This window comes from Somniosus microcephalus, chromosome 11 (assembly GCF_052327205.1).
Source record: "Somniosus microcephalus isolate GS21.2 chromosome 11, FLI_Smic_1.0, whole genome shotgun sequence".
Lineage (NCBI taxonomy): Eukaryota > Metazoa > Chordata > Chondrichthyes > Squaliformes > Somniosidae > Somniosus > Somniosus microcephalus.
In genome coordinates, this window is record NC_140997.1 from 133,972,053 (window position 1) to 133,999,214 (window position 27,162).

A 27,162-nucleotide genomic window follows, 5' to 3' on the forward strand; every position below is an offset into this window, starting at 1 on the left:
AATGTCGTTCAGACATTTAATGACCGTGGCACTGGTCATGTCCGGGCAGGGGATGGCGAACGGGAAACGGGAGTACTCATCAATAATGTTGAGGAAGTACACATTGTGGTCAGAGGAGGGGAGAGGCCCTTTAAAATCAACGCTCAGGCGCTCGAAGGGGCGAGTGGCTTTTATCAGGTGAGCCCTGTCTGGTCTATAAAAGTGCGGTTTGCACTCAGCGCAGACTTGGCAGTTACTGGTCATGGTCCTGACCTCCTCAATGGAGTAAGGCAGGTTGCGGGCCTTGATGAAATGGAAGAACCTGGTGACCCCCCGGGTGGCAGAGGTCATTGTGGAGGGCCTGCAGTCTATCAACCTGTGCGTTGGCGCAGGTGCCACGCGATAGAGCATCCGGGGGTTCATTGAGCTTCCCGGGCCGGTACAAGATCTCGTAATTGTAGGTGGAAAGTTCGATTCTCCACCTCAAAATCTTGTCATTTTTGATTTTGCCCCTCTGCTTGTTATTAAACATAAAAGCAACTGAACGCTGGTCAGTGAGTAGGGTGAATCGTTTTCCGGCCAGGTAATGCCTCCAATGTCGCACAGCTTCCACAATGGCCTGGGCCTCCTTTTCGACAGAGGAGTGTCTGATTTCGGAGCCTTGGAGGGTTCGTGAAAAGAAGGCCACGGGCCTTCCCGCCTGGTTAAGGGTAGCGGCCAGGGCAAAGTCGGACGCATCGCTCTCCACCTGGAAAGGGATGGACTCGTCCACCGCGTGCATGGTGGCTTTAGCAATGTCCTCTTTGATACGGTGGAAGGCTAAGCCGGCCTCTGCCGCCAGGGGAAAAGAGGTGGACTTGATAAGTGGACGGGCTTTGTCCGCATAATTAGGGACCCACTGGGCGTAGTAGGAGAAAAACCCCAGGCATCTCTTCAGGGCCTTGAGGCAGTGGGGCAGGGGAAGGTCCATAAGGGGACGCATCCGGTCGGGGTCGGGGCTGATGACTCCGTGTTCCACAACACAGCCAAGGATAGCGAGGCGGGTTGTGCGGAATATGCACTTCTCCTTGTTATACGTATGGTTTAGGAGTTGGGCAGTGCAGAGGAATTTGTCGAGGTTGGCGTCATGGTCCTGCAGGTCATGGCCGCAGATGGTCACATTGTCCAGGTAGGGAAAAGTGGCCTGCAACGCATTCTGGTCGACCATCCGGTCCATCTCCCTTTGGAAAACGGAGACCCCGTTGGTGACGCCGAAGGGAACCTGAAGGAAGTGGTAGAGGCGGCTGTTTGCTTCGAAGGCAGTATACTGGCGGTCCTCATAGCGGATAGGGAGTTGGTGATATGCTGACTTAAGGTCAATGGTGGAGAATACGCGGTATTGTGCGATCTGATTGACCATATCAGATATGCGGGGGAGGGGGTATGCGTCCAGTTGGGTATATCGATTTATTGTTTGGCTGTAGTCAATGACCAGGCGCTGCTTCTTGCTGGTCTTGATGACCACAACCTGGGCTCGCCAGTGGCTGGTGCTAGCTTCAATAATCCCCTCCTTCAGGAGCCGCTCCACCTCAGATTTAATAAAAACTCTGTCACCAGCGCTGTATCGCCTGCTTTTGGTGGCGATGGGCTTACAGTCGTGGGCGAGGTTGGCGAACAACGGGGGGGGTGGCGACTTTAAGCGTGGAGAGGCTGCAAAAGGTGCGCGGCGGGCAATTTGAAAACTGTTGGTTGCAGACTGAGTGGGGGAAGGGGTCCACCGTACGCCATCGTGACACTCTTAAGGTGGCACTGAAAATCCAACCCCAGTAGAACGGCAGCGCAGAGATGGGGCAGGACAAGCAGTTTAAAGTTTCTGTACTCTGTGCCCCTCACCGAAAGGGTCACCACGCAGTAGCCGCCGACGTCCGCTGAATGGGACTTGGAGGCCATAGAGACCCGGTGGCGCGCTGGCAGGACCGGGAGAGAGTAACGCCGCACCGTGTCGGGGTGGATAAAGCTCTCCGTGCTCCCGCAGTCGAAAAGGCAGGTCGTGGCGCGGCCGTTTACCTTAATGTCCATCATGGACCTGGCTAGTTGGTGAGGTCGAGATTGGTCCAGTGTAACGGAGGCCAGCGTAGGGTCAGGCGTGTCGCTGCAGTCATCAGGTGAGGCGGTGGGTGAGTCGGGGGCCCGTTGCAAAAATGGCGGCCGGAACGGATCACCCATGGTCGAAGGCGTCCAAGATGGCGGCGCCCATGATCCACACGCGGCTGGAGGCGTACAAGATGGCGGCCCGCTTGGCCCACACGCGGCACTGCTGGAGTTTGGGGTAGGTTTAGCCTTGCAGACGCTGGCGTAGTGCCCTTTCTTCCCACAACCAGAGCAAGTAGCGTTTTTCGCCAGGCAGCGCGCTCTGGGGTGTTTGGCTTGGCCACAGAAGTAACACTTCGGGCCCCGGGACATCGCTGCAGAAGTTGGGCCGTTGGCGGGATGTGACGGGGGTGGCGCGGCGCAGGGTGGCGGTCCTACCGTGTCCCAGGATGGCGGCGCCCGCGCCATCCACGATGCGGCCGCGCGGTCAGGGGAGTAGGCGTCCATATTCCGGTGGGCCACGTCTAGCGAGAGTGCGAGGGCCGTGGCCTTCTTCAGGTCGAGTTCGCCCTGCTCCAACAGTCTCTGCCGGGTGTAGTTGGACCTGAGGCCCGCAACGAAGGCGTCCCGGACAAGTTCCTCCGTGTACACCGCGGCCGACACCTCTTTACATTTGCAGGCCCGGCCGAGCACCTTCAGCGCCCATAGGTATACCTCCATCGATTCCCCGGGTTGCTGTTTGCGGGACCCCAGGAGGTGTCTGGCGTAAACCTCATTTACCGGGCGTGCGTACTGTTCTTTAAGGAGGTCGAGAGCACCCTTGTAGGTAGTCGCATCTTGGATGAGCGAATAAGCTTGGTGGTTCACCTTGGAGGTCAGAACCCTTAGTTTGTCGCCATCGTTTTGAACAGTTTCGACGGAGGCTTCTAGGAAAAATTCGAAGCATCGCAGCCAGTGTGCAAACTTGGTAGATGAATCCGCCTCTTGAGGGTCTAGTTCCAGGCGTGCTGGTTTGAGGATTTGCTCCATCGAAAAAAAGTTTAGCTAATAAAATTGATGCGCTATCAATTACTGAGAAAGACTGGAAGTTAAGAGAGTAACAAACAGGCTTTTATTAGCTAAAGAACGAAGGCATGCCTCTAGTGGTCGACCGGTCCTGAATGCCTGGGGAACTGCAGAGCAGCCGCCTTTATACCAGGGCATATGGGTGGAGCCAGGGGCGGAGCCAGCTGAGGCATGCACAGACAGGTACAACAATGGGCAAGAGTGAACAACAGTGAAGTGAACAACAGTGAAGTGAACAACAGTGGTTTACCACAGCTGTACTGGTGGGTACAGGTCTGTCACTAGAACAATGTGCAGTACTGGTGGGTGCAGGTCTGTCACTAGAACAGGGTGCAGTACTGGTGGGTACAGGTCTGTCACGAGAACAGGGTGCAGTACTGGTGGGTACAGGTCTGTCACTGTAGAACGGGGTGCAGTGCTGGTGGGTACAGGTCTGTCACTAGAACATGGTGCTGTACAGGTGGGTACAGGTCTGTCACTGTAGAACGGGGTGCAGTGCTGGTGGGTACAGGTCTGTCACTAGAACATGGTGCTGTACAGGTGGGTACAGGTCTGTCACTGTAGAACGGGTTACAGTGCTGGTGGGTACAGGTCTGTCACTAGAACAGGGTGCTGTACTGGTGGGTACAGGTCTGTCACTGTAGAACAGAGTGCAGTACTGGGGGGTGCAGGTCTGTCACTAGAACACAGTGCAGTACTGGTGGGTACAGGGTCATCACTAGAACAAAGTGCAGTACTGGTGGGTACAGGTCTGTCACTAGAACAGGGTGCAGTACTGGTGTGTACAGGTCTGTCACTAGAACTGGGTGCAGTACTGGTGGGTACAGGGCTGTCACTAGAACGGGGTGCAGTACTGGTGGGTACAGGTCTGTCACTGTAGTACAGGGTGCTGTACTGGTGGGTACAGGTCTGTCACTGTAGAACGGGTTACAGTGCTGGTGGGTACAGGTCTGTCACTAGAACAGGATGCAGTACTGGTGGGTACAGGTCTGTCACTGGTGGTGGGAGCCATTGGAGGAGATGAGCTGTACTGGTGGGTACAGGTCTGTCACTAGAACAATGTGCAGTACTGGTGGGTGCAGGTCTGTCACTAGAACAGGGTGCAGTACTGGTGGGTACAGGTCTGTCACGAGAACAGGGTGCAGTACTGGTGGGTACAGGTCTGTCACTGTAGAACGGGGTGCAGTGCTGGTGGGTACAGGTCTGTCACTAGAACATGGTGCTGTACAGGTGGGTACAGGTCTGTCACTGTAGAACGGGGTGCAGTGCTGGTGGGTACAGGTCTGTCACTAGAACATGGTGCTGTACAGGTGGGTACAGGTCTGTCACTGTAGAACGGGTTACAGTGCTGGTGGGTACAGGTCTGTCACTAGAACAGGGTGCTGTACTGGTGGGTACAGGTCTGTCACTGTAGAACAGAGTGCAGTACTGGGGGGTGCAGGTCTGTCACTAGAACACAGTGCAGTACTGGTGGGTACAGGGTCATCACTAGAACAAAGTGCAGTACTGGTGGGTACAGGTCTGTCACTAGAACAGGGTGCAGTACTGGTGTGTACAGGTCTGTCACTAGAACTGGGTGCAGTACTGGTGGGTACAGGGCTGTCACTAGAACGGGGTGCAGTACTGGTGGGTACAGGTCTGTCACTGTAGTACAGGGTGCTGTACTGGTGGGTACAGGTCTGTCACTGTAGAACGGGTTACAGTGCTGGTGGGTACAGGTCTGTCACTAGAACAGGATGCAGTACTGGTGGGTACAGGTCTGTCACTGGTGGTGGGAGCCATTGGAGGAGATGAGCTGTACTGGTGGCGTGCAGGTCTGTCAATGTAGAACGGGGTGCTGTATTGGTGGGTACAGGTCTGTCACTAGAACAGGATGCAGTACTGGTGGGTACAGGTCTGTCACTGTAGAACAGGGTGCAGTACTGATGGGTACAGGTCTGTCACTAGAACAAGGTGCAGTACTGGTGGGTCCAGGCCTGTCACTAGAACAGGGTGCTGTACAGGTGGGTACAGGTCTGTCACTGTAGAACGGGTTACAGTGCTGGTGGGTACAGGTCTGTCACTAGAACAGGGTGCTGTACTGGTGGGTACAGGTCTGTCACTGTAGAACAGAGTGCAGTATTGGGGGGTGCAGGTCTGTCACTGTAGAACACAGTGCAGTACTGGTGGGTACAGGTCTGTCACTGTAGAACAGGGTGCAGTACTGGTGGCGTACAGGTCTGTCAGAACAGGGTCCAGTACTGGTGGGTACAGGTCTGTCACTAGAACAGGGTGCTGTACTGGTGGCATACAGGTCTGTCGCTGTAGATCGGGGTGCAGTACTGTTGGGTACAGGTCAGAAACTGTAGAATAAGGTGCTGTACTGGTGGGTACAGGTCTGTCACTGCAGAACAAAGTGCAGTACTGGTGGGTATAGGTCCGTCACTGTAGAACAGGGTGCAGTACTGGTTGGTACAGGTCTGTCACTAGAACGGGGTGCAGTACTGGTTGGTACAGATCTGTCACTAGAACAGGGTGCATTACTGGTGGGTACAGGTCTATCACTGTAGAACAGGGTGCAGTACTGGTGGGTACAGGTCTGACACTGTAGAACGGGTTACAGTGCTGGTGGGTACAGGTCTGTCACTGGTGGTGGGAGCCATTTGAGGGAATGAGCTGTGCTGGTGGTGTACAGGTCTGTCACTGTAGAACGGAGTGCAGTGCTGGTGGGTACAGGTCTGTCACTAGAACAAAGTGCAGTACTGGTGGGTAAAGGTCTGTCACGGTAGAACAGTGTGCAGTACTGGTGGGTACAGGTGTGTAACTGTAGAACAGGGTGCAGTACTGGTGGGTACAGGTCTGTCACTAGAACAGGGTGCAGTACTGGTGGGTACAGGTCTGTCACTGTAGGACAAAGTGCAGTGTTGGTGGATACAGATCTGTCACTGTAGTTCAGGGTGCAGTACTGGTGGGTACAGGTCTGTCACTAGAACAGGGTGCAGTACTGGTGGGTACAGGTCTGTCACTAGAATGGGGTGCAGTACTGGTGGGTACAGGTCTATCACTAGAACAGGGTGCAGTACTGGTGGGTACAGGTCTATCACTAGAACAGGGTGCAGTACTGGTGGGTACAGGTCTGTCACTGTAGAACGGGTTACAGTGCTGGTGGGTACATGTCTGTCACTGGTGGTGGGAGCCATTTGAGTGAATGAGCTGTACTGGTGGCGTACAGGTCTGTCACTAGAACGGGGTGCAGTACTGGTGGCGTACAGGTCTGCCACTGTAGAACGGGGTGCAGTACTGGTGGGTACATGTCTGTCACTAGAACAGGGTGCAGTACTGGTGGGTACAGGTCTGTAACTGTAGAACAGGGTGCAGTACTGGTGGGTACAGGTCTGTCACTAGAACAGGGTGCAGTACTGGTGGGTACAGGTCTGTCACTAGAACAGGGTGCAGTACTGATGGGTACAGGTCTGTCACTGTAGAATGGTGTGCAGTACTGGTGGGTACAGGTCTGTCACTAGTACGAGGTGCAGTGCTGGTGGGTACAGGTCTGTCACTAGAACAGGGTGCAGTACTGGTGGGTACAGGCCTGTCGCACTAAAATGGGGTGCAGTATTGGTGGGTACAATTCTGTCACTAGAACAGGGTGCAGTACTGGTGGGTACAGGTCTGTCACTGTAGAACAGGGTGCAGTACTGGTGGGTACAGGTCTGTCACTGTAGAACAGGGTGCTGTACTGGTGGGTACAGGTCTGTCACTGTAGTACAAGGTGCAGTGCTGGTGGGTACAGGTCTGTCACTGTAGAACAAAGTGCATTACTGGTGGGTACAGGTCCGTCCCTGTAGAACAGGGTGCAGTACTGGTGGGTACAGGTCTGTCACTAGTACGGGGTGCAGTGCTGGTGGGTACCGGTCTGTCACTAGAACAGGGTGCAGTACTGGTGGGTACAGGTCTGTCACTAGAACGGGGTGCAGTGCTTGTGGCGTACAGGCCTGTCGCTGTAGAGCACAGTGCAGTACTGGTGGGTACAGGTCTGTCACTGTAGAATGGGGTGCGGTACTGGTGGGTACAGGTCTGTCACTGTTGGAACAAAGTGCAGTACTGGTGGGTACAGATCTCACTGTAGAACAGGGTGCTGTACTGGTGGGTACAGGTCTGTCACTAGAATGGTGTGCAGTACTGGTGGGTACAGGTCTGTCACTGTAGAACAGGGTGCAGTACTGGTGGGTACAGGTCTGGCACGAGAATGGTGTGCAGTACTGTGGGTACAGGTCTGTCACTTTAGTACGGGGTGCAGTGCTGTTGGGTACAGGTCTGTCACTAGGGCAGACTGCAGTACTGGGGGGTACAGGTCTGTCACGAGAACAGAGTGCAGTACTGGTGGGTACAGGTCTGTCACTGTAGAACGGGTTACAGTGCTGGTAGGTACAGATCTGTCACTAGAACAGCGTACTGTACTGGTGGGTGCAGGTATGTCGCTAGAACAGGGTGCAGTACTGGTGGGTACAGGTCTGTCACTAGAACAGGCTGCAGTAATGGTAGGTACAGGTCTGTCACTAGAACAGGGTGCAGTACTAGTGGGTACAAGTCTGTCACTAGAACGGGGTGCTGTACTGGTGGGTACAGGTCTGTCACTAGAACAGGCTGCAGTAATGGTAGGTACAGGTCTGTCACTAGTACGGGGTGCAGTGCTGGTGGGTACCGGTCTGTCACTAGAACAGGGTGCAGTACTGGTGGGTACAGGTCTGTCACTAGAACGGGGTGCAGTGCTGGTGGCGTACAGGCCTGTCGCTGTAGAGCGCAGTGCAGTACTGGTGGGTACAGGTCTGTCACTGTAGAATGGGGTGCGGTACTGGTGGGTACAGGTCTGTCACTGTTGGAACAAAGTGCAGTACTGGTGGGTACAGATCTCACTGTAGAACAGGGTGCTGTACTGGTGGGTACAGGTCTGTCACTAGAATGGTGTGCAGTACTGGTGGGTACAGGTCTGTCACTAGAACGGGGTGCAGTACTGGTGGGTACAGGACTGTCACTGTAGAATGGGGTGCAGTACTGATGGGTACGGGTATGTCACGGTGGAACAGGGTGCAGTACTGGTGGGTACAGGTCTGTCACTAGAACAGGGTGCAGTACTGGTGGGTACAGGTCTGTCACTGGTGGTGGGAGCCATTTGAGGAGATGAGCTGTACTGGTGGCGTACAGGTCTGTCAATGTAAAACGGGGTGCAGTGCTGGTGGGTACAGGTCTGCCACTAGAACAGGGTGCAGTACTGGTGGCACACAGGTCTTTTACTGTAGAACTGGGTGCAGTATTGGTGGGTACAGGTCTGTAACTGTAGAATAGGGTGCTGTACTGGTGGGTACAGGTCTGTCACTGTAGAACAGGGTGCTATTCTGGTGGGTACAGGTCTGTCACTGTAGAACAGGGTGCAGTACTGGTGGGTACAGGTCTGTCACTAGAACAGGGTGCAGTACTGGTGGGTACAGGTCAGTCACTAGAACAGGGTGCAGTACTGGTGGGTACAGGTCAGTCACTGTAGAACGGGTTGTAGTGCTGGTGGGTGCAGGTCTGTCACTAGAACAGGGTGCTGTTCTGGTGGGTACAGGTCTGTCACTGTAGAACAGGGTGCTGTACTGGTAGGTACAGGTCTGTCACTAGAACGGGGTGCTGTACTGTTGGGTACAGGTCTGTCACTAGAACGGGGTGCAGCACTGGTGGGTACCGGTCTGTCACTAGAACAAAGTGCAGTACTGGTGGGTACAGGTCTGTCACTGTAGAACGGGGTGCAGTACTGGTGGGTACAGGTCTGTCACTGGTGGTGGGAGCCATTTCAGAGGATGAGCTGTACTGGTGGTGTACAGGTCTGTCAATGTAGAACGGGGTACAGTGCTGGTGGGTACAGGTCTGTCACTGTAGAACAGGGTGCAGTACTGGTGGCGTGCATGTCTGTTACTGTAGAACTGAGTGCGGTATTGGGGGGTACAGGTCTGTCACAGTAGAACAGGGTGCAGTACTGGTGGGTACAGGACTGTCAATGGAACAGGGTGCAGAACTAGTGGCGTACAGGTCTGTCGCTGTAGATCGGGGTGCAGTACTGGGGGGTACAGGTCTGTCACTAGAACAGGGTGCAGTACTGGTGGCATACAGGTCTGCCGCTGTAGATCGGGGTGCAGTACTGGTGGGTACAGGTCTGAAGCTGTCGAATAAGGTGCTGTCCTGGTGGGTACAGGTCTGTCACTAGAGCCAAGTGCAGTACTGGTGGGTATAGGTCTCTCACTGTAGAACAGGGTGCAGTACTGGTGGGTACAGGTCTGGCACGAGAATGGTGTGCAGTACTGTGGGTACAGGTCTGTCACTTTAGTACGGGGTGCAGTGCTGGTGGGTACAGGTCTGTCACTAGGGCAGACTGCAGTACTGGGGGGTACAGGTCTGTCACGAGAACAGAGTGCAGTACTGGTGGGTACAGGTCTGTCACTGTAGAACGGGTTACAGTGCTGGTAGGTACAGGTCTGTCACTCGAACAGGATGCAGTACTGGTTGGTACAGATCTGTCACTAGAACAGCGTACTGTACTGGTGGGTGCAGGTATGTCGCTAGAACAGGGTGCAGTACTGGTGGGTACAGGTCTGTCACTAGAACAGGGTGCAGTACTAGTGGGTACAAGTCTGTCACTAGAACGGGGTGCTGTACTGGTGGGTACAGGTCTGTCACTAGAACAGGCTGCAGTAATGGTAGGTACAGGTCTGTCACTAGAACAGGGTGCAGTACTAGTGGGTACAGGTCTGTCACTAGTACGGGGTGCAGTGCTGGTGGGTACCGGTCTGTCACAAGAACAGGGTGCAGTACTGGTGGGTACAGGTCTGTCACTAGAACGGGGTGCAGTGCTGGTGGCGTACAGGCCTGTCGCTGTAGAGCGCAGTGCAGTACTGGTGGGTACAGGTCTGTCACTGTAGAATGGGGTGCGGTACTGGTGGGTACAGGTCTGTCACTGTTGGAACAAAGTGCAGTACTGGTGGGTACAGATCTCACTGTAGAACAGGGTGCTGTACTGGTGGGTACAGGTCTGTCACTAGAATGGTGTGCAGTACTGGTGGGTACAGGTCTGTCACTAGAACGGGGTGCAGTACTGGTGGGTACAGGACTGTCACTGTAGAATGGGGTGCAGTACTGATGGGTACGGGTATGTCACGGTGGAACAGGGTGCAGTACTGGTGGGTACAGGTCTGTCACTAGAACAGGGTGCAGTACTAGTGGGTACAAGTCTGTCACTAGAACGGGGTGCTGTACTGGTGGGTACAGGTCTGTCACTAGAACAGGCTGCAGTAATGGTAGGTACAGGTCTGTCACTAGAACAGGGTGCAGTACTAGTGGGTACAGGTCTGTCACTAGTACGGGGTGCAGTGCTGGTGGGTACCGGTCTGTCACAAGAACAGGGTGCAGTACTGGTGGGTACAGGTCTGTCACTAGAACGGGGTGCAGTGCTGGTGGCGTACAGGCCTGTCGCTGTAGAGCGCAGTGCAGTACTGGTGGGTACAGGTCTGTCACTGTAGAATGGGGTGCGGTACTGGTGGGTACAGGTCTGTCACTGTTGGAACAAAGTGCAGTACTGGTGGGTACAGATCTCACTGTAGAACAGGGTGCTGTACTGGTGGGTACAGGTCTGTCACTAGAATGGTGTGCAGTACTGGTGGGTACAGGTCTGTCACTAGAACGGGGTGCAGTACTGGTGGGTACAGGACTGTCACTGTAGAATGGGGTGCAGTACTGATGGGTACGGGTATGTCACGGTGGAACAGGGTGCAGTACTGGTGGGTACAGGTCTGTCACTAGAACAGGGTGCAGTACTGGTGGGTACAGGTCTGTCACTGGTGGTGGGAGCCATTTGAGGAGATGAGCTGTACTGGTGGCGTACAGGTCTGTCAATGTAAAACGGGGTGCAGTGCTGGTGGGTACAGGTCTGCCACTAGAACAGGGTGCAGTACTGGTGGCACACAGGTCTTTTACTGTAGAACTGGGTGCAGTATTGGTGGGTACAGGTCTGTAACTGTAGAATAGGGTGCTGTACTGGTGGGTACAGGTCTGTCACTGTAGAACAGGGTGCTATTCTGGTGGGTACAGGTCTGTCACTGTAGAACAGGGTGCAGTACTGGTGGGTACAGGTCTGTCACTAGAACAGGGTGCAGTACTGGTGGGTACAGGTCAGTCACTGTAGAACGGGTTGTAGTGCTGGTGGGTGCAGGTCTGTCACTAGAACAGGGTGCTGTTCTGGTGGGTACAGGTCTGTCACTGTAGAACAGGGTGCTGTACTGGTAGGTACAGGTCTGTCACTAGAACGGGGTGCTGTACTGTTGGGTACAGGTCTGTCACTAGAACGGGGTGCAGCACTGGTGGGTACCGGTCTGTCACTAGAACAAAGTGCAGTACTGGTGGGTACAGGTCTGTCACTGTAGAACGGGGTGCAGTACTGGTGGGTACAGGTCTGTCACTGGTGGTGGGAGCCATTTCAGAGGATGAGCTGTACTGGTGGTGTACAGGTCTGTCAATGTAGAACGGGGTACAGTGCTGGTGGGTACAGGTCTGTCACTGTAGAACAGGGTGCAGTACTGGTGGCGTGCATGTCTGTTACTGTAGAACTGAGTGCGGTATTGGGGGGTACAGGTCTGTCACAGTAGAACAGGGTGCAGTACTGGTGGGTACAGGACTGTCAATGGAACAGGGTGCAGAACTAGTGGCGTACAGGTCTGTCACTAGAACAGGGTGCAGTACTGGTGGCATACAGGTCTGCCGCTGTAGATCGGGGTGCAGTACTGGTGGGTACAGGTCTGAAGCTGTCGAATAAGGTGCTGTCCTGGTGGGTACAGGTCTGTCACTAGAGCCAAGTGCAGTACTGGTGGGTATAGGTCTCTCACTGTAGAACAGGGTGCAGTACTGGTGGGTACAGGTCTGGCACGAGAATGGTGTGCAGTACTGTGGGTACAGGTCTGTCACTTTAGTACGGGGTGCAGTGCTGGTGGGTACAGGTCTGTCACTAGGGCAGACTGCAGTACTCGGGGGTACAGGTCTGTCACGAGAACAGAGTGCAGTACTGGTGGGTACAGGTCTGTCACTGTAGAACGGGTTACAGTGCTGGTAGGTACAGGTCTGTCACTCGAACAGGATGCAGTACTGGTTGGTACAGATCTGTCACTAGAACAGCGTACTGTACTGGTGGGTGCAGGTCTGTCGCTAGAACAGGGTGCAGTACTGGTGGGTACAGGTCTGTCACTAGAACAGGCTGCAGTAATGGTAGGTACAGGTCTGTCACTAGAACAGCGTGCAGTACTAGTGGGTACAAGTCTGTCACTAGAACAGGGTGCTGTACTGGTGGGTACAGGTCTGTCACTGTAGAACGGGGTGCAGTACTGGTGGGTACAGGTCTGTCACTGTAGAACAAAGTGCAGTACTGGTGGGTACAGGTCTATCACTAGAACAGGGTGCAGTACTGGTGGGTACAGGTCTATCACTGTAGAACAGGGTGCAGTCCTGGTGGGTACAGGTCTGTCACTGTAGAACCAAGTGCAGTTCTGGTGGGTACAGGTCTGTCACTGTAAAACAGGGTGCAGTACTGGTGGGTACAGGTCTGTCACTAGTACGGGGTGCAGTGCTGGTGGGTACAGGTCTGTCACTAGAACAGGGTCCAGTACATGTGGGTGCAGTACTGGTGGCTACAGGTCTGTCACTAGAACAGGGTGCAGTACTGGTGGGTACAGGCTTGTCGCACTAAAACGGGGTGCAGTATTGGTGGGTACAATTCTGTCACTAGAACAGGGTGCAGTGCCGCTGGGTACAGGTCTGTCACTGTAGAACGGGTTATAGTGCTGGTGGGTACAGATCTGTCACTAGAACAGGATGCAGGACTGGTGGGTACAGGTCTGTCACTAGAACAAAGTGCAGGACTGGTGGGTACAGGTCTGTCACTAGAACAAAGTGCAGTACTGGTGGGTACAGGTCTGTCACTAGAACGGGGTGCAGTACTGGTGGGTACAGGTCTGTCACTGTTGGAACAAAGTGCAGTACTGGTGGGTACAGATCTCACTAGAACAGCGTGCTGTACTGGTGGGTACAGGTCTGTCGCGAGAACAGGGTGCAGTACTGTTGGGTACAGGTCTGTCACTAGAATGGAGTGCAGTGCTGGTGGGTACAGGTCTGTCACTAGAACGGGGTGCGGTACTGATGGGTACAGTTCTGTCACTGTTGGAACAAAGTGCAGTCCTGGTGGGTACAGATCTCACTAGAACAGGGTGCTGTACTGGTGGGTACAGGTCTGTCACTAGAACGGGGTGCAGTACTGGTGGGTACAGATCTGTCACTAGAACAGGGTGCCGTACTGGTGGGTACAGGTCTGTCACTAGAACGGGGTGCTGTACTGGTGGGTACAGGTCTGTCACTAGAACGGGGTGCTGTACTGGTGGGTACAGGTCTGTCACTAGAATGGGGTGCAGTACTGGTGGGTACGGGTATGTCATGGTGGAACAGGGTGCAGTACTGGTGGGTACAGGTCTCTAACTGTAGAACAGGGTGCTGTACTGGTGGGTACAGGTCTGTCACTAGAACAGGGTGCAGTGCTGGTGGGTACAGGTCTGTCACTGTAGAACAGGATGCAGTACTGGTGGGTGCAGGTCTGTCACTAGGACAGGGTGCTGTACTGGTGGGTACAGGTCTGTCACTGGTGGTGGGAGCAATTTGAGGGGATGAGCTGTACTGGTGACGTACAGGTCTGTCACTGTAGAACAGGGTGCACTACTGGTGGGTACAGGTCTGTCACTAGAACAATGCAGTACTGATGGGTACAGGTCTGTCACTGTAGAACAGGGTCCAGTACTGGTGGGTACAGGTCTGTCACTAGAACGGGGTGCAGTACTGGTAGGTACAGGTCCGACACTAGAACGGGGTGCAGTACTGTTGGGTACAGGTCTGTCACTAGAACAGGGTGCAGTACTGGTGGGTACAGATCTGTCACTATAGAACGGGGTGCAGTACTGATGGGTACAAGTCTGTCAATGTAGAACAAAGTGCACTACTGGTGGGTACAGGTCTCACTGTAGATCAGGGTGCTGTACTGGTTGGTACAGGACTGTCACTAGAAAGGGGTGCAGTACTAGTGGCGTACAGGTCTGTCGCTGTAGAGCTGGGTGCAGTACTGGTGGGTACATGTCTGTCACTAGAACGTGGTACAGTACGGGGTGAGTACAGGTCTTTCACTGGTGGTGCGAGCAAATTGAGGGGATGAGCTAAGCATATTGCACAAGATCGCAGTGTATTGGCACCGGCATTCTAAATAGACCTAGCAAGAACACTGCATTGAATTCCTCCTGCTTTATAGTTTCCTCCCAAGAGGTGAAATGATTAAATACAAGTCTCTAATGTTTAACAGTGGAGCCCATGGTCATAATGGGAATTGTGGCTTTCAGTCTCCTGAGGTTTTCACAATTTTTTCCTGTTTGTTTTATGCCCTCCTTTTCTGCAGCCAGAGCCTTTCCACACTCTCAGTCATTGAGGAATTTCTCGGAAAGAGAACCATGCCAGCAAAAGAAGGCGCCGAGGAACAGTCACAGTCCTGGATCCGGAATGTTAACTATTACCGTAAGCATCCACAGGGGCTGTACAGCAGTCTGTCTTTCTAATTAAAGTCTGAGGGGAGCAGAGGCATAAGATCATGTATAATATTGAGATTATCACATTGCCTATCTTAATGCTAGTGTCTTTTTTTAAGTAAGCAACAGTTCCATCTAGTGGATAAACGCATAATCCCATACACAAAATGTGGTCTGTTCCTTGTACGAAAATTTTTTTCTCTGTTATGTTTTGGCTTTTTATTTATATTCGGATCAAGACCAGTCTGACCGCTTGTGATTTATTCTGTGAACACCGTACTTCCTAATCAGGAGTCCTTTTAAAAATCAAGCTATTGGAAATATTTGCCTTCAAACTTAATATTCTGCCCCCTTCTCTCTGCTTCCTCCCTCCCCCACAGTGGTTGCTCAATAAATGGTTCTTTCTGAGCTTGTCTGCTAAATGCTGGCACCTATTCAGCATTCCCCAGGGAATCAAGAGGTAAATTGAGGGGTGGTGAAATCATTCCATATTTTTTCTTTCGAAAATATACCATTTAAATTCATAATAGGAGGAAGTTGATTCTGGTTATAATCTCACGCCTGTTCCTGCGTGTCATGTCTTATATATAAAAGGAAATAGATGGTGCGATCTCGGGAATGTCCTCCCAGCCCGTAGTGATGCAGCCTCCTAGGAGAGGCAAAAGAAAACTGGTCAGTTTAGGAAAAAGAAATTCCTTTCTGACTCCCTTAGGCAATCAAGCAAGCTCCAGGAGACCGTGGTTTCCCAAGGTGCATCACAATCTAAACCAACTAAACCACTTACCCCCAGACCTGGAAACGCCTCTTCTCTCAAGAACTTGTCACGTTCCCTTTTTAAAGAACTTTATTGACTGCATACTCACAACCTGGCAGAAGACTGTTCCAACGGGTGATGCTACAAAAGTAAATACTTTCTAAGCTCTAACTTAACTGCTGACAGATTTTATAGGCATGACAGATTTAAGGTAGTTGGCAAAAGAACCAGAGGTGAAAAGAGAATTTTCTTTTATGCAGCGAGTTGTTACGATCTGGAATGCACTGCCTGAAAGGGCGGTGGAAGCAGATTCAATAATAACTCTCGAAAGAGACTTGAATAAATACTTGAAGGGAAGAAAATTGCAAGGCTATGGGAAAAGAGCAAGACAGTGGGACTAGTTGGATCACTTCTTCATAGAGCCGGCACAGGCATGATGGGCCGAATGGCCTCCTTCTGTGCTCTAAGATTCTATGACTTCAAGTTCTACCATCCCGATCAATTTCAAATAACCTATCATCATTTTAAAATCCTCAGTCATATCCTGCCTAAGCCTGCATTTCACACAAAGTAAATAACCCCAACACTGGGAGCCTATCCTTTGTGTGATAATGAAAATTTGTGTGTGTGGTTGCTGCAGATTTGTCAAGAATGAATAATTAGTCAGCAGTACAAACAGTATTTTAAATGCATGTTTTACAAAAAATTCCTCAACTGTCGCAGGACTGGATGGAAGCACCTCTGCTATGGAACGAGAACGGCTGATCAACCAGTTCAACGATCCTCGCAATACCAAAGCCTGTCTCTTCCTGTTGTCTACTCGGTGAGTGTGGTCTAGCTGCGATCCGTCAAAGTCTTGGTCCCCTGACCTGAGCTTTAAATCCCACATCCTTTCCACCACTACTTCCACCTTCCCAACATCATCCACCTCAGTCCGTCTGCTACTGAAACCTTATCCATGCTTTTATCAGCTCCGCATTTTACACACTCCTGGTCTCCCACCCTCCATCAACTCCAGCGTATCTAAAATTCTATTTCCTCTCCTGCACAAAGTCCCATTTGCCGTCATCCCTGATCTACACTGGAACCAGTATCCCTCAACACATTAAATTTAAACTCATCTATAAATCCCTCCATGAACTTGCCCCACCCTATCTCTGCAATCTCCTTCCTCATGAATGCTCCTTTTCTACCTCGCAACATCCAAAAACCTATCTCTCCTACCAAACTTTCAGTCATTCCTCCTAATCTCTCTCCATGGGTCAGTGTCCATTTCCCTGTCTGTTGTCATTTGTGAAACTCCTTGGGACCTTCCCTTATTTTAAAGATGCTATATAAATGTAAGTTGCTGCTGCTGTTGGCCCCTAGTTTATATTGAAGCGATGGGTCAGTAGGGTTCTATAAACTGCAAGTCGTATCATATATCACTGATTCTTATGGGATGATTTAAGTTAAAAGCTGCAAGAACATTCTGTGTGGAATTAAACTAGTTCAACCACACAGCTGCAAGGTCCTTGATGCAGAGCTGCAGTTCCAAAATACAGTCACATGACAGATGGTGAGCTCGTTGTGGGATCGGCTGGCACATCAATATTAATGACTTGGATGAAAGAAAAGAGAGTGGCAACCTTGTGACCTGGGTTGGTAACTGGTTGGGAGTTCGGAGGCAGCGAGTAGGGATACAGGGAATGTTCTGATTGACACGATGTGACAAGTGATGTTCCCTGGGGATCTGTACTGGGGCCTCAGCTTTTCACCATATTTATCAGTGACTTGGATGAAGGAATAATGAACTGTATATCCAAGTTTGCAGATGACACTAAGTTATGAGGCACAGCGAGTTGTGCAGATTGGAGCGGGACGTTACAAAGGGACACGGGCAGATTTACCAAGTGTGGGGAAGTGTGAGGTCATCCACTTTGGCTCCGAGAAAGACAAATCCGAATATTTTCTTAATGGTGAGAGACTAGGAGCTGTGGAGGAGCCAAGGGATTTGGGTGTCTATGTCCACAAATCATTAAAAGCTGGTGCACCGGTACAAAAAGGCTAATAGAAAATTGGCCTTTATCTCAAGAATACAAAAGAGAGGAAGTGATGCTTCATTTGTACAGAGCTTTGGTCAGTAATATGTTCAGTTTTGGGCACCACACCTGAGGAAGGATATATTGGCCTCAGAAGTGGGTGCAGTTCACATTCACCAGAATGATAACAGGGCTTAGAGGTTTAAATTATTTGGGCCAGTTGCATAATCATAGATATTTTTTTATTCGTTCCTGGGATGTGGGCGTCGCTGGCAAGGCCAGCATTTACTGCCCATCCCTAATTGCCCTCAAGAAGGTTGTGGTGAGCCGCCTTCTTGAACCGCTGCAGTCCTTGTGCTAATGGTACTTCCACAGTGCTGTTAGGGAGGGAGTTCCATGATTTTGACCCAGCGACGATAAAAGTACGGCGAAATATTTCCAAGTCAGGATGGTGTGTAACTTGGAGGGGAAGTTGCAGGTGATGGTGTTCCCATGCACCTGCTGCCCTTGTCCTTCAAGAGGTCGCGGGTTTGGGAGGTGCTGCAGAAGAAGCCTTGACGGGTTGCTGCAGTGCACCTTGTAGCCACGGTGTGCCGGTGGTGAAGGGAGTGAATGTTTAAGGTGGTGGATGAGGTGCCAATCAAGCAGGCTGGTTTGTCCTGGATGGTGTCGAGCTTCTTGTGTTGTTGGAGCTGTACTCATCCAGGCAAGTGGAGAGTATTCCATCACACTCTTGACTTGAACCTTGTAGATGGTGGAAAGGCTTTGGGGAGTCGGGAGGTGAGACACTCGCCGTGGAATTCCCAGCCCCTGACCTCCTCTTGTAGCCACAGAATGTATGGGCTGGTCCAGTTAATTTTCTGGTCAGTGGTGACCCCCCCCACCCCAAGATGTTGTTGATGGGGGATTCCAGGATGTTGATGGTGGAGATTCAGCGACGGTAATTATTCTGTCCTCCTCATGACTATGATTCGACAGACAGCTAAACCCTCATCACCAAACAGGAGGCGTTGATACTTTTTTATCCAGTTTAATGACACAGGGTGAAACTACAGAGGGAACAAGAAATTACAACATCAAATAAGGCCGATTGGTATCGCAATCACAATCTGAATACACAAAATAAACCTAGGATAGTAGAATGAAACGTTACTACTATAACTCAACGGTTCTATTACAATTTGAGGTAAGTATGATTTAACAATCAAAAGTCTAACACAAGAATGCCAGGGGAAAGGCTAGTAGCTAGCTACCACGGAGCTCCACAAAGTGCAATATATTAACTCATCTGGCCACAAATATCAAAAAATGGTGACATAGATCAAACATAAAGAACATCTGATAAAAGGCTACTTACAGACAATGCCAACCAAGGGGGAAACTGAGATGGATGGCGTTAGATACTGCAGACATCACCAGCCATGAATTCAACAGCTCCCTTGTGGTTCTGTTTTACTTTCACGTTCTAATACTGTCACATGACATAAATCAACAATAAGGAGGTAAGTAGTAGAACACGAGGGGGAGACAAAAACACAATACCAAAGTCTCATAGACATAACACTCCCCGTCTGGTATCTCTAAGAGGCCACATAATAAAGAAAATACAACTTATCAGGGAGCAACCGTCTGGTCTTCCTTGGAGAGAAGAAGCACAATCTCTGTGATTGGCCTGTAGAAGAGCTTTGTCCCATCACCGCTTGGGATCTTGACCTCCACCTTCCGAACTCTACCATCTTTGCTGGGGAAAACCTTTGAGATGCCATTCACTTCTTTTGTTCCGACTGTCCTTCATTAGAACTATGTTCCCCGTCTGGACGTTGGTCTTTGATGACTGCCATTTGCTACGTGCTTGGAGAGTTGACAGGTACTCGCGTCGCCAACGGTTCCAGAAGGTGTTGGCCAGACTCTGTACCTGCTTCCACTGACGTCTGTAGAGGTCCTTGCTGCCGAACTCTCCTGGAGGTGTAGGAATGGCTTCTCCTTTCTGAGTGAGGAGGGTGGCAGGCGTCAGGATGAATGGGAACTCTGCATCAGATGACGGAGGGATGAGTGGTCTTGCATTGATGATGGCTACCACTTCAGCCATGAATGTGGTGAGGACTTCATGAGTGAGTCTGGAAGATCCATGTTCCAGAAGCATTGCATCCAATATGCGGCGTGTGATGCCGATCATTCGTTCCCATGAACCTCCCATATGTGAGGAAAGTGGTGGATTTAAGATCCAGGTGCAACCTTGGCCTGCGAGGTATGTCTTAACTGTGTTGTCATCGTTAGAGGAAGGAATGTCGAGCTCCTTGCAGGCTCCGATGAAGTTGGTACCACAGTCAGATCGAAGCTGCTTGGCCAGTTCACTTATGGAAAAGAACCTTCTCAGGGCGTTGATGAAGCTTGAGGTATCCATAGATTCAATCACCTCGATGTGTACTGCTCTGACGCTCATGCATGTGAATAATACTGCCCAACGCTTGCTGTTTGCCTGGCCTCCCCTTGTTCTTCGTGAGATGACGGTCCAAGGCCCAAAGACATCTAATCCGACATAGGTGAAAGGAAGCTCGGTGCTGAGCCTATCCTCGGGGAGATCTGCCATCTTCTGCACCTGTAGTTTGCCGCTGAGCTTCCGACATGTGACATACTTGAAGATGTTGCTGGACACACACCTTTTGGCGCCAACGATCCACCAACCTGCTGTGCGGAGTGCTCCCTCTGTGATGAGGCGACCTTGGTGATGGGTTTCTTCATGATAATGACGTACAAGAAGAGTGGCAATATGGTGGCCGCCAGGTACAACCAGAGGGTTTCTCTCATCGCGTTCAAGGTTGGCTTCCCTGATGCGCCCTCCAACTCTAATGAGGCCGTCCCCATCAATGAACGGGTCAAGTTTCCTGAGCGGGCTGTCTTTGGGAACTTCTTCCTGGTTCTTGATGCATTCAAGCTCTTTGGCATAGGCTCCCTGTTGCACACAGCAAAGTATGATGCTCTTGGCTAGTGCAAGTGTGTCCACAGTGTAAGCTTCCTTACAGTAGTGCCAACTGTTGCAGTGCTTTGGTGTGTTGCTTGTAGACTTCTTGAAGAGGTAGGTGATGTGAGTCAGTAGGGCAATTGCTCTGGTAAGGGACCTCCAGCTAGAGAAGCGGCCAAAACGATTGGATCCAAGCATGTCTGAGGCGGTTGTGTTCATAGTGGTCACTTGAGGTCTGACTTCCACATCTGAATCGGGGTCCACTATATCGAAGGATGACACTTCTGTGACTTTCTGCTGGGGACGACACAGGAATTCAGGTCCTATAAGCCATGTGGTATCCCTTAAGCGAGCTGCAGTGACAGATCTGGTGGCGTGATCTTCTGAGGCAAAGGCTTTCATCACTGAATTGCTGTTTGATGCTATTTTATGTAGCTTCAGGTTGGAACAGGCAAGCATCTCGAGTCCTTTTGAGCAGGCTGATGGCGGCTTCTGCAGTGGGTAATGACTTCAATCCGTTGTCAACGTAGAAGTCTCTTTCCACGAATCGTCTTACATCAGTGCCGTAGTCCTGTTCTCCTTCTTGAGCTGCACGTCGGAGGCCGTAGGTAGCAACTGCTGGAGACGGACTGTTCCCGAAGACGTGTACTTTCATCCTGTACTCCACAATCTCTTTGTCAAGGTCATTATCTTTGTACCAGAGGAACCTGAGGAAGTTCCTGTCGCGCTCTCTGACAACGAAACAGTGAAACATTTGCTGGATGTCGGCTGTGATGGCAACGGATTCTCTCCTGAAACGCATGAGGACCCCAAGCAGACTGTTGTTAAGGTCTGGTCCTGACAGAAGGACATCATTGAGAGAGACATCATCATGTTTCGCACTTGAGTCAAAGACGACTCTGATCTGACCGGGCTTCTTAGGATGGTACACTCCAAACGTAGGTAAGTACCAGCATTCTTCACCTTTTAAGGGCAGAGCTACTTCTGCGTGCCCGTTGTCAAACACTTTCTGCATGAATGAAATGAAGTGGTCCTTTGTATCCGGCTTTCTTTACAGCGTGCGGCGGAGAGAGATGAGTCGATTGAGTGCTTGTCCTCGGTTGCTAGGAAGCCGTCGTCTTGGAGTTCTGAACGGTAGAGGAGCGACCCAGTTATTTCTACTGTCCATGAAGACCTCTTCATCCATTTTCTTTATAAAGAGTTTGTCCTCAATGGAAGGAGCTAACTTGTCATTGTCACTCGTCCTTTTGAAGACTGCCTGACCAAGACGATCCTCTTGCTTTCCGTGTTCTGGTTGCTCAGTCGGATCATCAGAGAGAGAGCTTGGAACCTGTATGCCGTATCTTTCTTTCACTTGAAAGCTGTTGGGGCACGGATCAAAGAGTGAGGGGTGACCATTCTCCAGCACATTTGTATGGAATGTGTTCACTTTGGCAGGTCTGTGGGTGTTTCCCAGACAAACATCACCGATGATGACCCACCCTAGGTCAAGTCTCTGAGCATAAGGTGAGTCGTGTGGAACCTTGTGGATTCTCAATATGTCTCTGCCTAGTAGAAACAGGATGGGAGCTTGAGGGTTCAACGGTGGAATCTGGTAAGCCACTGGTTTGAGATGAGCATGATGAAGCGCTGCTTCAGGTGTAGGGATCTCTGACCTGTTATTAGGCACCTGGTTACACACTATTAGTGTGGGCAGCGGCAGACTCATCTTTCCATCAAGGGTCTTGTGGTAAACCACTGTTATTGTTGTTAACCGTTGTTGTTGTACCTATGCATGCCTCAGCATGTCTCTGCTGGCTCCGCCCCTGGCTCCACCCACAGGCCCAGGTATAAAGGTGACTGCTCTGCAGCCCCCTGCCTTCTTGGAACCCAGTCAACCACGAGAGGCATGCTCTGTTCTTTGCTAATAAAAGCCTTTTAGTTACTCTCCTAACTCTCCGTCTTTTATGAGTAATTGATAGCGCATCAATTTTATTAGCAAAAACAAAATGTTGGCAACAAACGCTGAGCAGCAGGCGCTGCTGCGAGCCCTCAGACCAACATGCCTGGACCTAGACCCCCAAGAAGCGGGTTCGGCTACCAAATTCGCGCATTGGCTGCGTTGCTTCGAGGCTTACCTGCAAGCCTCAACTGTGACCCTGGACGAAAACAAGCTGGAAATCCTGGCCTCAAAGGTGAGCCACCAAGTTTATACAATAATCCAGGACGCGACGACCTACGCGGCGGCTATCGATCTGCTAAAAGGGCAATACGCACGCCCGGTAAATACGGTCTATGCCAGGCACCTCTTAAGATCCCGCAGACAGCAGCCCGGGGAATCGGTGGAGGCCTTCCTACGGGCACTACGGATACTCGGCCGAGGCTGCGATTGCAAAGAAGTATCAGCCGCAGCACACATGGAGGGACTGATCCGAGATGCTTTCGTTGCGGGTCTAAGGTCCGACTACTCCCGGCAGAGACTGTTGGAAAAGGGAGAAATGGACCTGAGAAAGGCAGTGTCCCTCGCGCTCTCGCTCGACGCGGCCCACAGGAATATGGACGCCTTCTCCCCTAACCGCTCCGCAACGTGGACACCACAACCTTGGGTCATGGGACCGCCACCTTCAACTGCTGCTGCGATGTCCAAGGCACAGAAATGTTATTTTTGTGGCCAGGCAAAACACCCCAGAGCACGCTGCCCGGCGAGAAACGCTACCTGCTCCGGCTGCGGGAAGAAAGGACACTATGTCAGCACCTGCAAAGGTAAAACCGCTAACGCCAGCAGCGCCGCGTGCGAACCGTGGGGGCAGCCATCTTGTCCGCCATCTTGGGCTCCCCCAGCCGCGTGGGGATCGGGATCATGGGCGCCGCCATTTTGTCCGCCATCTTGGACGTCTCCAACTTCAACCACGGAGGACCCGGACTCAACCACCGCCTCATCTGACGACCACATCGACTCGCTCGACCATACACTGGCCTCCGTGACGCTGGACCAATCTCTCCCTCATCAACTGTCCAGGTCCATGATGGACATTACGGTAAACGGCCGCGCCACTACCTGCCTTTTTGACAGCGGGAGCACGGAGAGCTTTATCCACCCCGACACGGTGCGCAGTTACTCTCTCCCGGTCCTGCCGACGCGCCATCGGATCTCTTTGGCTTCCAAAGCCCAGTCAGCGGACGTCGGTGGCTACTGTGTAGTGACCCTTTCAGTACGGGGCACAGAATACAAAAATGTTAAACTTCTGGTCATGCCACATCTCTGCGCTGCCGTTCTACTGGGGTTGGATTTTCAGTGCCACCTTAAGAGTGTCACATTAGCGTACGACGGACCCCTCCCCCCCACTCACAGTCTGCAGCCAGCAGCTTTTAAATCGCCCGCCGCGCACCATTTGCAGCCTCTCCACCCTTAAAGTTCCCCCCCCCCCCCCCCCCCCCTTGTTCGCTAACCTCACCCGCGACTGTAAGCCCATCGCTACCAAAAGCAGGTGTTACAGTGCCGGGGATAGGAGCTTCATTAAATCCGAGGTAGCGAGACTCCTGAAGGAAGGGATTATTGAAAGTAGCACCAGCCCATGGCGAGCACAAGTGGTGGTAGTGAAGACTGGCGAAAAACAGCGCCTAGTTATTGACTACAGCCAGACGATCAATCGCTACACCCAGCTAGATGCATACCCACTCCCCCGCATATCTGACATGGTCAATCAGATAGCACAATACCGGGTGTTCTCGACGATTGATCTGAAGTCGGCATACCACCAGCTCCCCATCAGGGCTGAGGACCGCCAGTACACAGCTTTTGAAGCTGACGGTCGTCTCTACCACTTCCTCAGAGTTCCCTTCGGCGTCACCAACGGGGTTTCAGTCTTCCAACGGGAGATGGACCGGATGGTTGACCAGAACGCGCTCCAGGCCACTTTCCCCTATCTAGACAACGTCACCATCTGCGGCCACGACCAGCAGGACCATGATGTTAATCTAGAGAAATTCCTCCGTACGGCCCAGCGGCTGAACCTAACATACAACAAGGACAAATGTATGTTTCGTACCACGCGCCTTGCCATTCTTGGCTGTGTAGTGGAGAACGGAGTCATCGGCCCCGACCCCGACAGGATGCGCCCCCTTATGGAGCTCCCCCTCCCCCACTGCCAAAAAGCACTGAAGTGATGCCTAGGGTTTTTCTCGTACTATGCTCAGTGGGTGCCCAACTATGCGGACAAAGCCAGACCCCTCATCAAGTCCACCTCCTTCCCCCTGACAGCAGAGGCCTGTGCAGCCTTCACTCTCATAAAAAGAGATATTGCGAGGGCCACGATGCACGCAGTGGATGAGTCCATCACTTTCCAAGTGGAGAGCGACGCATCCGACTTTGCCCTAGCTGCAACCCTTAACCAGGCGGGGAGACCCGTGGCCTTTTTCTCAAGGACCCTCCAGGGCCCCGAGATTCGACACTCCTCTGTCGAAAAGGAGGCCCAGGCCATTGTGGAAGCTGTGCGACACTGGAGGCATTACCTGGTCGGAAAACGATTTACCCTGCTCACTGACCAGCGTTCAGTAGCTTTTATGTTTAATAATAAGCAGAGGGGCAAAATCAAGAATGACAAGATCTTGAGGTGGAGAATCGAACTCTCCACCTACAATTACGATACCTTGTACCGGCCCGGGAAACTCAATGAGCCCCCAGATGCCCTATCACGTGGTACATGCGCCAACGCGCAGGTTGATAGACTGAAGACCCTCCACAATGACCTCTGCCACCCGGGGGTCACCAGGTTTTTTCACTTCATCAAATCCCGTAACCTGCCCTACTCCATCGAGGAGGTCAGGACCATGACCAGGAACTGCCAAATCTGTGCCGAGTGCAAACCGCATTTTTATAGGCCAGACAGAGCAAGCCTGATCAAAGCCACGCGCCCCTTTGAACGGCTGAGCGTCGATTTTAAAGGGCCCCTCCCCTCCTCTGACCGCAATGTGTACTTCCTCAACATAATTGACGAGTACTCCCGTTTCCCGTTTGCCATCCCTTGCTCAGACATGACCAGTACCACGGTCATTAAATGTCTGAAGGACCTCTTCGCCTTGTTCGGTTTCCCTAGCTATATTCATAGCGACAGGGGCTCATCCTTCATGAGCGACGAACTTCGTCAGTACCTGCTCGCGAGAGGTATTGCTACAAGCAGGACCACCAGCTACAACCCCCGGGGAATGGCCAGGTGGAAAGGGAGAATGCGACGGTCTGGAAGGCAGTCCTTTTAAACTTGAAATCTAAGGGCCTTCCGACCTCTCGCTGGCAGGAGGTCCTCCCTGCGGCGCTCCATTCCATTCGGTCACTGCTCTGTACAGCCACCAATGCCACCCCTCATGAGAGAATGTTCTCCTTCCCCAGGAAGTCCACATCGGGGATCTCGTTACCGACATGGCTGACTTCTCCAGGACCCGTCCTACTGCGGAAGCACGTGAGGTCCCATAAGACGGACCCCCTGGTCGAGAGGGTGAGCCTCCTCCATGCCAACCCTCAGTATGCTTACGTGGTGTACCCGGACGGGCGGGAGGACACAGTCTCCATACGAGACCGCGCACCTTCGGGTGCTCCCGAAACACCTCCTTCGCCACCCACGCCTACCCCCAGTACGCTTACGTAGCGTACCCGGACGGGCGGGAGGACACAGCCTCCACACGAGATCTCGCACCTTCGGGTGCCCCTGAAACACTACCATTGCCATCCACCACTACCCACAACCCAACCCCGCTAGACGGCATGCCGCAGCCCCAGGACCCGTCATTGACCACCCAACCACTCAATGAGATGCCTGATTCAACGTTGGATGCTGCACCATCACCGCCGCCACCACGACGATCAGGACGGCATACAAGGCCACCTGATAGACTTACTTACACGAACCTTTAGTACACTTCACCCCGCCGGACTCAATTTTAAACAAGGGGTGAATGTGGTAAACCACTGTTATTGTTGTTCACCGTTGTTGTTGCACACTGTTGTACCTATGCATGCCTCAGCATGTCTCTGCTGGCTCCGCCCCTGGCTCCACCCACAGGCCCAGGTATAAAGGTGACTGCTCTGCAGCCCCCTGCCTTCTTGGAACCCAGTCAACCACGAGAGGCATGCTCTGTTCTTTGCTAATAAAAGCCTTTTAGTTACTCTCCTAACTCTCTCTCTTTTATGAGTAATTGATAGCGCATCAGGTCTCCACTACGAAACCACTGGCCCTCCTTCCTGATGTCTCCACTAGGCTGGCACAAGTTTTTAGTGAATATGGGGAGCTGTTTCCTTTTTTGTTGAAGTGGTCAAAGAACTGAGACTTGGCGAGTGATCTGTTACTCTGATCATCCAGCATGGCGTATATCTTTATGGCTTTCTCTTGCTGTCCTTCAGGGTAGACCGTCACAAGACAGATTTTGGAACAGGATTTGCCGCTGATGTGTGCACCGCAGACCTTGGTGCAATGTGAGGCTACTTCAGGTGTCAGGATGTCTTTCTCTTCCTCCCCGCTGCGCTCTGCTGCGGCGGTAGAGGCCGTTGAGACCCAGGGGGCTGGACCTGGGTGGAGTGCTGTGTTGTGGCCTTCGCTATTGCATTCTGCGCATTTGACGGCCGTGTTACAGTCCCGTGCCAGGTGAGTTGAAGAGGAACAGCATTTATAACAGATGCCACGTTCCTTTAAGAACGATTTGCGATCCTCCAAAGTCCGTTCTCTG

The 27,162-nt window shown here is 52.0% G+C and overlaps 1 protein-coding gene across 1 annotated transcript in view; it reads left to right on the plus strand.

Annotated features, from left to right (window-relative positions):
* The window catches only part of rad54l2 (RAD54 like 2), a 161,742-nt gene that overhangs the window by 100,518 nt on the left and 34,062 nt on the right, over positions 1-27,162 (plus strand). Inside the window, exons 14-15 of the mRNA XM_086001283.1 lie at positions 14,603-14,718; positions 16,207-16,306. Of these exons, the coding sequence (XP_085857409.1) occupies positions 14,603-14,718; positions 16,207-16,306 (216 nt within the window). The remainder of the gene's footprint in view (positions 1-14,602; positions 14,719-16,206; positions 16,307-27,162) is intronic.